Source organism: Elaeis guineensis, chromosome 6 (genome assembly GCF_000442705.2).
Source record: "Elaeis guineensis isolate ETL-2024a chromosome 6, EG11, whole genome shotgun sequence".
NCBI classification, from domain to species: Eukaryota; Viridiplantae; Streptophyta; class Magnoliopsida; order Arecales; family Arecaceae; genus Elaeis; species Elaeis guineensis.
Window position 1 is genome coordinate 8,305,004 of NC_025998.2, and position 13,342 is coordinate 8,318,345.

The 13,342-nt window shown below is 40.6% G+C and overlaps 1 protein-coding gene across 1 annotated transcript; it reads right to left on the reverse strand.

Annotated features, from left to right (window-relative positions):
* Positions 1 to 5,359: 5,359 nt before the first annotated feature.
* LOC105047282 (protein KINESIN LIGHT CHAIN-RELATED 1) lies at positions 5,360 to 12,323 on the reverse strand. The gene is made up of 3 exons (XM_010926143.4): positions 11,355 to 12,323; positions 9,374 to 10,282; positions 5,360 to 5,863 (listed from the first exon to the last, which is right to left on the reverse strand). The coding sequence occupies exons 1-3, from the start codon at positions 12,008 to 12,010 to the stop codon at positions 5,632 to 5,634; spliced, it is 1,797 nt and encodes a 598-aa protein (XP_010924445.2). The 5' UTR covers positions 12,011 to 12,323; the 3' UTR covers positions 5,360 to 5,631.
* Positions 12,324 to 13,342: the final 1,019 nt, after the last annotated feature.

Below are 13,342 nucleotides of genomic sequence, written 5' to 3' on the forward strand. Positions count from 1 at the left end.
CCATGAGACAGCAAGCATACCCCAGGGTGTGGGGGTGAGACGGATTATAGACTCTCAGAGATAGGTGGAGGTCGAATATCTAGTCGAGGTAAAAATTGTTGAGATTTGATGTCTCAAGATTCGATCCATATTGAGCCTACAGTGAGGTCCAAGATGACAAACGAAGTCCACAGAGCCCAAAAACAGTCCAAACGGAATTCAGATGGTGAAGATATGCACGACGCGGTCGAGCCTAACAGAGACGCTTGCATGCAGGCACGCACGACCGAGCGCGTGGGTGGGCCCAGCATGGGCGAGCATGTGGGCCGGCCCAGCACGCACAGATGCCTAGGCCCAGCACCCTGCGTGATCCACCATGCATCGCAGGGTGCTGGGTGGTCCATGGGGCCGCATGGACTGAACACGTGGTCCACGCACGATCTAGGAGAGTTTTTGCACGATCCGACTGTCCAAATCGCAGTCGATCATGATCAGATGGCTGAGGATGATTTCGGACGTGATCAGGCATGATCAAAGGCTATTTTGTACGATCGGATGGCTCTGGTGCGAGTGATCACGATCGGACGGCCATGGATGGTTCTTGAGTTGATTTAAACTTTGTATTCCTTCTGTATTTTTGAGATTCTGGAGTCTATATAGCTCCGATTGACGAGCCATTTATTGTGTTGGAGAGCTGGTGACGTTTTGGAGATGGAAAAAGGCTTTGAGAGAGGTTTCAAAGAGATTTTGTAAAAATTTTGAAGCTTCTTGTTGAGAGACTCTTATACAAAGATTGAGTGGTGAGTTCCTCTTATATTGGTTTTGTTTTATTCTCTCATAGTGAAGCTTGCATATCCCGTGGAGGTAGTTTGAGACCGATTTATGTATTTATATTATATTTTTTATTTTATTTCTTCTTTTTTTCTATTACACTGAGTGGTATCGGATCCTATGCAATAAATACAACTCGAAGAAAGTAGTTCGAAGGTTCTTCGTATTTTTAGTAAAGATACATCATATGTACTTCGCAAGTATTCTGATGACGAAGTTGTAAACAATGTAGGCATTTCTGGACAAAGTACCAAAACCAAGCTATCTGGAAAGCTGTATTAAAGCTTTGTTTATGCTGTGATAGGATACTTTTCATAACTAAAAGTCAGGTGGGAAAAAAAAAAAAGAAATCTTACCAAAAGAAAACCGCAGAAGCTAATTATAATTAGATCAAATACAACCCACAAAATTGTATAATTGATATAAATTTTAAGCCATTAATTGAAGGTGTAATATTTTTAGGCTCTTTGTTAAAGCTTGAGTATTTGAAAGGTTTATCTCCGGAGTCATTCTTATTTTTTGTCTCCCTCAGTAGATTACCACTCAATCTGTCATGTTGGAGGCACAAAAAAGGGTTTTTCTTTTAGATCAATCAGCTTTTTACATCTGATGCTTAAGTGGTAGTCAAAATGCTTCCATTTAGACTGCATAGACATTGGAGACAGGTAAAGCTTCATTTTGAATCTCAATTCAACCATTGCCTGGAAGAAACAAACTAATAGCTGCCATATGAAACCTATAGAATCATAAAAAACTTATCAGGATTATATAGACTATAACTTTTCTCAAAGCATCCTATTCAAACGTTACTTTTAGTCGACGAGATCCCTTATTTATCCTACCTCCAGGTTTAGCCGTTTGAAAATGATTACTTTGCAAGACTACCCAACTACTAATTAAATTTAATAGCATTTTGGAAGCAATGCAATAAGAGTAGTTGGTTTCTGCCCCAGCTTTGGATAAAGAAATCTGATGCAGAATCAGCAGAACTATTGGCAATGCATTTTCCCATTCAAAACCAATGCAAGCAGCAGCAGTGCCGGAGAAAGTCAAGATGTTTCTTTGGCTAGATTTGAAGAACAAACTTCGTACAGACAAGATCCTTGCCAAGAAGGAATGGGCTATGAGTACAGGATGCCCTCATTATGGTTGTAAGGTGGAATCTATTTCTCATTTTCTCATTAAATATCTATTCACTAGAAGTATTGGACTACTTTAAAATCTTATCTAAATGTTATAGGATGACCACCTAATCTTTGCTCTTTGCGGCCATCTTGGAGAAAAAGACATATTTAACTAACCTTAAGAAAAGCATGCATGGGCCAGTTGTTATCTATATTTTAGCATATTCGGCTTAAAAGGAATAAAAAAAGTTTCTGCTATCGGCAAGTATCCATTTTTTCAGTTCTATAAAAGATCCTCCGCTATGGGAATATTTGGTGGTGAGAAAAATGATTGAAAGATATCGTTAAATGTGGACTCGTGTATCCTCTTTATCTTCACCTTAATTTTTTTTCTTTTCCTATGTATCTCTTCAGGTTTCTTTCTTTTGCGCACATATTTACTTTAAATTAATTAATTTGAGTGGGGGAAGTACCTTGCTTCATATTCCATTAAAAAAATATATATACTAACCAAGAAGTAATAGTTAATTTTCTAATCAAACAAGTCGGCATGAGTTGGTATTACAGGAACAAGATAGTTTCCAAGTGGAGAGTCTAAATTTCTATGATTTCCATGGCTCCCTTCTTGCTGTGCGTGTCACCATGAAGTTTTGAACTTCCAAACCGGTCTAATGATCGATGTCTCTGGATTCTGCACAAAACCTTGCTGTAAGAATGCATGCACAAAGGAAGAAAAGTGCACAAACATACCGAGGAGTCATCCAAGGATGTTTTAACCTCATACATCACATCCCTTGAAGGGCCATTCCTCCAGCAAGGTGGAAACGATCGAGACCGGGAGGTAGAAACAACAAAAATATGTGACATAAAAGAAAAACGAAAAAATTCTCATTCAAACTAACAAAAAACATATACTATGTTTCATTATAATTATATATATGTATTATTTATGTTCTTCTGGAACAAACACTCTTTTAAGGCTACTGGTGAAGTCTTAGCTCAAACTTACATGACTTAAACCTCATATCAAGTATAACATTTGGACCCATACATACACTGTTTATTGTTGGCTTTGTTTTGGTTAAATTTGATTTCGTACTCCTTTTTAGTGTCACCAGTGTTTATTTGAACTTTAAACAATTCAACTATCTTAGCCTAGGATCTGGATGGGCCAGACCTGAAAGTCCATGCCTAAGCTAGGGGAGAAATTCTTTGTGCACCGCGGGCGGTGCAGAATGCATGCACTGCCCGCAGTGATTGGCTCATACATGGGACCGAGACACGATATGTAAAAAAAAATATTTTTTTATCTTCCAACTCCGCACGTGAGCCAATCGAAGCAAGCTTGGTTCTACTTATTCCAATGGAGAAATTCTTTGTGCACCGCCTATGGTATAGAAAATCCGATGTGGAGTGCACCGCTTTCTCCAATTGGACTACGTAGCCACCGCTTTCCGACGCATATTTAATGCCTGCAGGTTAGTTTTTTCATTTAAAAATTTTATATGACAAAAATATCCTTCATAATTTTCTGATACCTTGTATGACTTCCTGTGAATATATATAACTTCCTGTCATATGACTTTGTGTGAATATATATGACTTTTTGTGAACATATATGACTTTCTATGAATATATATAACTTCCTGTGAATATATATGACTTACTGTCAATATATATGACTTCCTATGAATATATATGACTTTCTGTGACTTTCTGTCAATATATATGACTTTCTGTGAATATATATGAGTCCTTGTGAACATATATATATATATTCATAGGAAGTCATATATGTTAACAGAAAGTTATATATATTCATAGAAAATCATATATGTTCACAGGAAGTCATATATATTCACAGGAAGTCACAGGAAGTCATATATATTCACAAAAAGTTATATATATTCATAAGAAGTCATATATATTCACAGAAAATCATATTCGTTTATAGAAAATCACAGAAAGTCACAGAAAATCATATATATTCACAAGAAGTCATATATATTCATAAGAAATCACTCACAGGAAGCCATACAAAGAATCAGAAAGTCATAAAGGGCTTTTTACGAAGAAATGTCATAATTTTGGACAGAGATATTTTCATCATATAAAATTTTTAAATAAAAAAAGTAATCTGCAGGTATTAAATATACATCGGAAAGCGATGACTATATGATCCAATTGAAAGAAGCAGTGCACTCTATGTTGGATTTTCTATACCGCAGGTGGTGCACAAAGAATTACTCTATTCCAACACGTTGAGAAAGCAAATGTGGGTCTCAGTTGGGCTAGACCAGCCTTTCAACAAAGAGAAATTCTTTGTCCACTGTCTCTGGTGGAGAAAAAGTATACCACTTCATCCAATTAAACCATATAGTGTAATTAATAACGGAGTAGGTATTTAATATAATTCAGCTTCTTTCTCAAATTTTTTCTGACCAAAATGCTCTTTCCTTCAAAAACGCCATCTTCTACTCTATGTTGTTCATATTTGGCCAAGATATTATAAATAATAATAGAACATTATAGCAATCAACTGGATGTCATAAAAAATAACAATACATCATAAGAATAGTATGACATCCTATGATATTCTAAACTATATATATATATATATATATATGGCTTACTAAATGATATTCTGTTGATTATTATAACTTTCAGTATTTTAAAAAAAATATATTTTTTTCAAAAAAAAAATTAGCTACATTAACTATCTGCCGCATTATTGCACTATATAGGTCAATTCGGTGAAGTAGTATACTTTTTCTCTATCAGGATGGTGAACAAAAAATTTCTCTTCAACAGGAGGCTAAACTTAGGCCTAGACCCAACTTAGCCCATCAACACGTCCAAACTTAGCTGGGATCTTGGCAGGCCAACTTAGCTTGGTTTTCACCATCCACCTCTAGAGGGAGGACGTTGCATGAGCTGGCTATGTCAGATGGCTTGTTTCTCTTCCCTTCTAAAAGCCAAACCTTGAACGTATTTTGCATATCGATTTGAGAACACATCTCATCAAGCAGCCTTTCAGGTAGATATAAACAGCCTGTTCACTCTTTCTCTTATTTGCTTCACTTCAAATCATGATAGAGACCTGCTTCCCATGTGATCAATTCCAGTTCCATCACTAGCAATGGGGAGTCTCTAATCCCACAAGATCCTCCACCCTGCTCTAAACTTGTTCTTGCATATTATTATGTGGTAGAGGAGAGCATGAATGGCCGCAGGGTGTTCCAGGCTCAAGGTGCTCTAGACGATCGAGAGAGCCGAGGGAAGAGCCAAGAGTAACTTCATCCTCTGACTTGCAACAGCCCTGCCCAAATGCTTAAACAAACGGTCATCCATCAATGTGTCATGGTAAAATTAACTCAAGGTATTCACTATAGAAGAGATGAAATTTATCTTAATCGATTTGTAAATAATTGTAAGAAAAAAATTTATATATAATATCAAAAAATATTGGATATCATTTACAACACTCGTATATATTCACCATCATGCAAGAAGCCCAACATCAGACAGCTTCACTCACATCATAAATACACAGTAAATCAACAGTAGGAAGACGTAAACATTTCAAGAAACAGAAAATAACAAAAAATGGAAAACTAAAGAGTTCAAACAACAAGAAACCACCGAATTCCTATTTTGATCTCTTCACACATGCATTCTGATGTTACACGGTTCTCCATCAAGTCTTGAAACCCAGGCCTGACCACCTCTTTGTGCCCTCCTTGACCCTCTGCGAATTAGTAACCATAAGATTTTCTAGGGACTTTGGCTCCCTATTTCTGACTCTACCTGCTTCTTTTAAGAGCTCAGCGAGCCTTTTCCTCTCATCTTCAACATCAGGGTTTGCTGTTCCAAGTTTCTCCTCCCTCACCTTAAGTACATATTCGAGGATTTCAATTGCATTTTCGGCCCTGTCATAAAACAAGCGCAAAAGGGTGCATGACATAAACATTTTTGATCCTGAGTTATAACATATTATATTTTGTGCTAAACAGCTCATATGCTTAGAGGCTTCATCTGGATCATCAGTAGGCTTGACAATTCCAAGCTTCCAACTCTATGGAATTGCGATTGGTTAAGCCAGAACATGTTTATCACAATACCTGAATCATAACGGTGATGCAATAGTATAGGAATGCATATTCTCATAATTAAGATGCCACCAAGGCCCAAAACAGTAAATCTACCAAAAATTCTCTTCACTAATGTGAAGAATAAGTTCCATTATTAACCGTAAAGATGCAATATATGCAATATCTGATGACAACAATGAATAGAAGAAAGACGAAAGTGACGTGCTATATTGCAGCCAGGGCTTTCAAATGGAAGAGCTGTTGTTAATAAGCAGGTTGTGTTCAGCTTGAAATTCTGCTAGAATTTGACGCTCAATTAGTAAACAGTTCGAGCTAGATTGACACTTGGCTAGTAGCTAGCTCAGCTCAGCTTTCACCAGATATCTTGAAAATTCATAAACGCATCTAGGTCAGCTCGAAATAAAATTAGTTTAACATGAGTTATGCTAGCTTGCGCCAGCTCAGCTGGTTTACCCCGGCTTGTGTTGATCAATCTGTTAGATAAATTGAGACCATTGTTGTGAAGATCAAGGTCACAACAGATGAACTTATGCATCCAAAATAAATGGCGTTGGACCGGTCACATCACTTACCTGGCCCTGATAGAAATTATATTATATTGTCAAATATGAGATAACAAGCATAGCACCATTTCTGACTGACGAAGGCAAAGAACCAAGCGATTTTTTCTTCCTTTTTTTTTTTTTTTTTTTTTTTTGCATTTGTGTCAGAAGAAAATTAACAAACTCATCTTGCCATGATCACCTCTCTCCAGATTTGCCAGAATTTTCTTTAATTATTATACGAGCTTACATACCATCTCCTCGAAATTAGAAATTTTTTTCTATGAGTTTCCAATTGACCACAAAGGACAACATGATAAGTTTGATTACCGATAGCTTAGGTGACATACTGTTCAAGGAGGTCCTTTACTACATACTAAGTTCAACCAGCAACATGCTATTTTAAAAAAGTTACCTGCATCCAGAGGTAGCTTGTTGCATTTGGATGCTCTGCTGACCAAATGTTTTCCTTCCATGGCTTCACTGAAGGAACTTGGTAGCAGGGTCTGAAGTAGAATAATAATATGGAATGCAGCTATGAGGAGAAACCTTGAAAAGTCAAAATCATCTTGATGATATATCTGATAGATTGCTGAGGAACAAGGTAATGCAAGTGCAAAAGTAAGGGCAATTTGATGAGCTCCTCCTTCTTGTACAAGAAAGATGGTAGGATTTGGTATCCCTATTTTTGCTTTAAACTAGCAAGATATCCTTCAGACATCATGTCATGAAGAAGCACTCAAAAGAAAAAGAACTCCTATAGGACATAACCAGAGTTGGCAAGCACATGTTTCTTGTATTTCCTCAAGATGAAGATCATATCTCCCTACCGTGCCAAAGATGATAAGCTAAGGCAATTTGAACTGGCAAGCAATATGCTAGCTGAATGACGGAGGATAATTATTACCAAGAGAAAGAAATAAATCTGAGCAATCATGGAAGCTGTTGGAGCCTTTGGCATTAAAATATTTGAAGGAATTTTGAGAGAATAAAGCTAAAACAATGTAGAAGATTCTCAAAGCTTGCAATATATAATAAATGTTGGGCATCTAGGCATATCAGCATATATTACAACTCAAGGGGATGTCCAAAATCTTCTAAAGATGACTTCCCAAACTAACATTCTTTACATAGGACACATTTTATCTAAGCCCTCAAACTCACATTAAATCAACCAACCACCAAATAGCTTAAATTTAGACTCTGTTTATCGAACAAAGGGCTACCACTCACAGCTCATGAAATTATAGCAGGCCATGCACCTACCACAACTCCAATCCCCACAAACCAACACCCAAACAAGAAATTGCATAAATAAAATAAAATAAAATAAAATAAAATAAAACACTCCATCTCCTCCAAATTCATTTGTAGGGGTACAAAGTGACTTTTGGACCTTAGAAGTCAGGACCCTATTCAAATAAAATATTGAACGCAATTCCAAAGATGAAACCCAAAAGGTCATGCAAGAAGTAAGTTGTCCATATAAAAGACCAATAGGAAAAAACATTGTGTTCTTCATGAAATCTGTTCTCCATTAACCTCACAATCAAGAAAGCTAAAAATTATGCTTTTCACCTTGCAATATAACCACATCTTATTAGAAATAACTAAATCCAACTTTAATAAACTATCGTGTCCCATATATCTGACCAAGAAAAATCTTTCAGAACAACAAGCAAGGATCAAGTTTGTTGGGGCTTGTCTTAAGTCTGCAATTGGTTAACCCCATTCTCCATGGTCGATTGTTCCCCAAGTTGATTCCATATTTTGAGGAGTCACTACATGCTCCTTGAGTGGCTCTTATATATATATATATATCATTCAACTAGAAACATGGGCATCTATATATTTGAAATGAAAAACAGATGACATGCATAACTTAAGAATCACATAAAATGCATGGCATTTGACTCATGTAAAGCCTAAGTTTTTTTCTATTAAAAAACCAATTAATTATGTTTTTTAAAATTCTTTATTTACAGTTAATGATGTAATGATTGACCCACTATGCAGATCTACATGTAAATGCCGTTGAACATTCAAAATAAGCTGTTGGTGCAATAGAATATAATACAGGAACAGGAAGACTTAAGCTACACTTTATCCTTTTTAAGAAAGGGAAAACTTCAAAAAGTGTGGACGAGGTTACTACAAATTATGGTGCTAAAACTAGGGGAAGCAATAGGTGTTAATGACCAGTACTGACTAGTTTAGTTTGTGGAATTGCAGTGCAACAGCCTTTTTAAGATACAAGAAATATAAGAATAGAATAGTTCAGTAATTCTCTAGATATTACATGGGTTCGAGCTTGTCATTTCCCTAGAATGACACAGCAAGTATTAATTTTTTGGTTGATTGCTGGAAAGCATGGCTATGTCAATGCTATATCAGGCTTTCCAAGTTATAACATAGTTGACTCAAGAAGAAATTTAGTGTAATGGGGACTCAGAAAATTTAAGATTTCATAGCCCTTTTGAACTGAATTGCTGGGAAGTAACTAATTATTTCTCGTAAAGAAAATAAGGATCTATATCTGAAAGGAATGTGCCATCCATTTGTTCCTTGTTTTAAAACAACAAACCATTTACAAAATGAACTAAATGAGCTCTTAAGAGTAAAATTAAAGAACAAATAGAGAAAGGCATGAAAATAGCAACAGAACAAAAAAATCAACTTGCAAGCTACATACAGAAGGTTGAGTAATGATTAAGAACCATAGATGTAGTTTCTAGAAAAAGAGCGACTAAACATGAGGATCAAATAAGTGCAGAAGTTATGTTACCTTCCCAGGGCATCATATGTTGCAGCTAGATTGCTATACACCCCGAGAGTATCTGGATGGCTTGACCCACTTTCCTGTTCCAAAATTGCCCTAGCTTCCTCAAACAACTCTGCTGCCTCATTAATCTTAAACAGCTGCACACATGCCAGCCCCATCTGATTCACCACAATCCCAAAGAAGGCCGATTTTTTCTCACCACTGGCCCTCAGCTTGGCCACAGCACTCTCGAAAGAGCTCCAAGACTCTCCATACCTCCCAGCCATGTAATACATCACCCCCATCTGGGCCTCAATCCCTGCAACAGTGCTCCACTGCCCCGGCGAATCCTCCAGCAGCATCAGTGCCTTCTGCAACAGCTTCAATGCCTCATCAGGCTCATTCATTGCTTCATAAATAGCTGAAATTTCCATCAGACCTCCAGCAATATCCTCAGGACTGGTACCTGGAACAGGCTTGGCATAGATTCTGAGGGCATTCTCGCAGTAGGATTTTGACTCCCGGAACTTGCCTGTCTTGTAGTAGAGATCAGCAAGGCGAACAAAGACTGAAGCCACAGACGTGTGGTTGTCACCCTTGATGGACTTGAACACTGTAAGGGCCTTCTGATAGGAGAAGACAGCCTCATCGAAGCGGCCAAGGGAAAGATAAGTGTTGCCAATGCTGACATCAATGGCAGCAACCTCAATCTCCTGACCATTGGCGATCATGGCCATGGAAGCAAGGACAAGGTGCTCCAGAGCAGCATCAAAGTCACCCTTGGCCTCATAGATGAGGGCCATGAGACGCCTGTCTGCAGCCTCCTCAAGAGAGGCGGGAGGGCTGTGCTCACGGTGGATGTCGAGGGTCTTGCAGCAGAGCTTCTCCGCCTCATCAAACTGCATTACCTGGACGTGGGCTTCGGCCAAGTACCTGCCAAAGTTTTAAAATTCAGTTACTAATGCAGGGGGGAAAGGGAAGAGCTGGAGAAGCATGGAGAAATGGGAGATCAAAGAACCCGGAACCAGTTTAATTATCCGTGATCTTCAAGTTTGGGAAAAGTTCCTTTAATCCGCAACTCAATTCCTGCGACGGAGTTGATGGCAGCCCGTTATGGTTTATATGCTGCAGTCTATTTTCTTGGCACTTCAAGCACTGTCATTTCTGAATCCTTGCTTTCCAGATACGACGATTACACTCTCATCTTTACAATCATTTGAGGTAACACATGCAATGAGAGAAGGAACCAGTGTGCTGACAACTTGGCTCGCTCGCAATCTCTCAGTTACATCCAAAGCTCTTCTCTCATAGCTTACCCCATGGTTTGTCTCACTTGGTGATTGCTGATGCTCCTGGTCGTTATCCTCCTTGGCTTGTTATTGGGTTTGAACTCTTCCACCCGGGAACCAATCCTACCGCGCAGGCTAGGAAATTAAGCATAGTTTATGGTAACGTGCGCCAAAAGGTTATCTAGGGAGAAAAAGAGCCAACCGGCGGGAAACGCCCGATCGCTTATCACGGCACACGATAACGCGTAATTCCCTGTTGTTCTAGCATGCGCCGGCTCGGGTGGTCCTCACGTGCTGCGCACTGTGACAGCGTGCTCCGGAGTCCGGAGCACTATCCGGCGCATGCTAAAAATCGCAAACGCCGTCCGCGCTAACCTATGCCAAAGGTGCAAAAAGTCTCAATCCCTGTGGATAAACGCGAACGACCTCGACGGCGCACGTTGACATTCAGCGCGAAGTCATGCTAACGTACGCCGCGATGGCAGGTATCCCACTCGACTGTTCCAACCCGAACACGAGGCGCACGATTCTCGATGATCAAACAGCCTCCAAACGGACCGCGAGACACACGTTGAGCTAACATGCGCCCCGCCTCGAGGGGCATCACGGCAATGGAGACCATCCATCCACGCCGGAGGACTGGGCGGGACGGTTAAAAAAAAAAAAAAAAAAAAAAATGCAATACACGGAAAGAAAGGTGTACAGCGCGCACTCACCGGCAAGTTTCGGCCACCCTGGGATCTCCCTCCCCGAGTGCCTCCATCTGGATCTGGAGTCCCTTGGTGTAGCAATCGATGGACTGATCCAACCTTCCAAGCATCGAGTGCGTGTCCCCGAGCTGCATGTACCCGGAGAATGCCGCCAGCGCGTGCTCCGCTGCCCTTCCGGCTTCCGGCACCGCCGCTACCGCCCGCTCCAGCACCGGCACCGCCTCCTCGTACCGCCCCAGGCTGCAGTAGATCGCCGCCGTCACGTGCAGGCTCATCGCCAGCTCCAGCGCCGCCCCGTCCCCCAACCTCTCGAACGCCCGCGACGCGCGCAGCGCGTACTCCAGCGCCTTCGCGGGGCCCTCGCCGGACGCGATCGTGTCCCGCGCCAGTTTCAGCAGGAATGGCCCCAGATCCGGGTTGTCCAGCGCAGCCTCGTCCGTCGCCGTTGGTGGCCGCTGCTTCCCAGCCGACGAAGATCCCGGGGTCCGCTTCTTCCGGTCCGGAGAGGGCCTCGCGCGGAAGGACGGGGAGGGCGACGGGGTGGAAAACTTCTTCGGGATGGGGGATCTGACGTCGCCAGGGCGCCGGATCTGGGTGTCGCCGTCGTTGGGGACAGTGATCCGGAGCGGTGGACCGTTGGGCCGGGCGACGAGACCTGGCATGGCGGCGCTGGAGGTGGAAATCTAAGATTTTCTGGATAAGAAATTAGGGAATTCGGAACAGGGGTTTGGGATTTTTCAGAAGAGAAATCTAGGTGGCATTAAAGATATAAAAGAGAGGGAGAGGAAGCGGGTCGCATTATTTGTTAGAGATGACCACTCGCCACCATTCCTGAAGCTTGCTTGCAAGGTACTCCAATTCTATGTTTCGAAAAACATTTTAAGGGAAAAAAAAAAAAAAAGATAAATATAAGTTTCTATTTTAATTAATTGTTAGCGGATCTTGGAAGCCTTGGGTTCTTCACTTGTGCTCTGGGTTCTAATTCCCTTTTCGTTTGCTTTTCGCCCGTTACAATGAAATAGAAAGGATTAAAGTGCCCACCGCACCGCTTATTTACCATGACGTCCCCACTATATTCTAAAATTACTAGGAAGCCACTGGTTATTGTTGGATGAAAAGCTGTTTGATGTATCGGGTGGATGAAATGGGCTACAGGCGTGCTAGCTCTTATTGTATCCACCTGATTCGGATCCAAGGTATTATGTAACTGAATTTCTAGATAATTTTTAGCAAAATTATCCAGACACCCCCTACCTTAAAGTCGGTTTTCCTGTGTACCTCCGAGTTAAAATATTTCAAAATGGTGATTCAAGTTAGCCATGTGATTCAATATAATCTCGCTATCCACCTTCATTTGTTTGGATTTATGGAATTTTATCATGTGATAATTACGTGGGATTTTTAAAACTAAAATATCTTTATAAGAAGTGGCTTAAATGGATAGGAGGGATGACGAGGTTTGGAAATAAGGGGGAGATGGTGGGAGTGGATAATGCTTGGGATAATGTTAGATTGAGACAAGAGTTGAGGACAAAAATAAGGTCCAAAGAGGAGGGGGAAATATTAGAAGAGGAAGAATAATGGGAGTGGATGGAACTTGGATGAGGCTTGAGACCAGGTTAGATGAAAAGTGTTGGGTGGATGTCTGGCCAAAACACCACCTCCCAAGATCTTTTCAGTACCACGCGATGCAGCAGGAAGAAAGAAGAAACAAAACAAAAGGAAAAACAATCAAAATACGTAGATCAGCCACAAAAGGGCTCGCCTCCACGGAGCATGCAAACTTTACTATGAAAAGAAAATTTTACAAGAGGAGACCTCACCCTCAACCCTTGTACACCCAATTATCTCTCACATGAAGTTTCCCTCACAAAAGCTCTCTCTCTTGGAGACCCCCCTGAACCCCTGAAGAGCCTGGCGACCGCTGTCCAGGAGCCTCCTGCTCCTTCTCTCACAGCGCCTCACGCCTCTCTCTCTCTCCTCTCGGTTCGTAC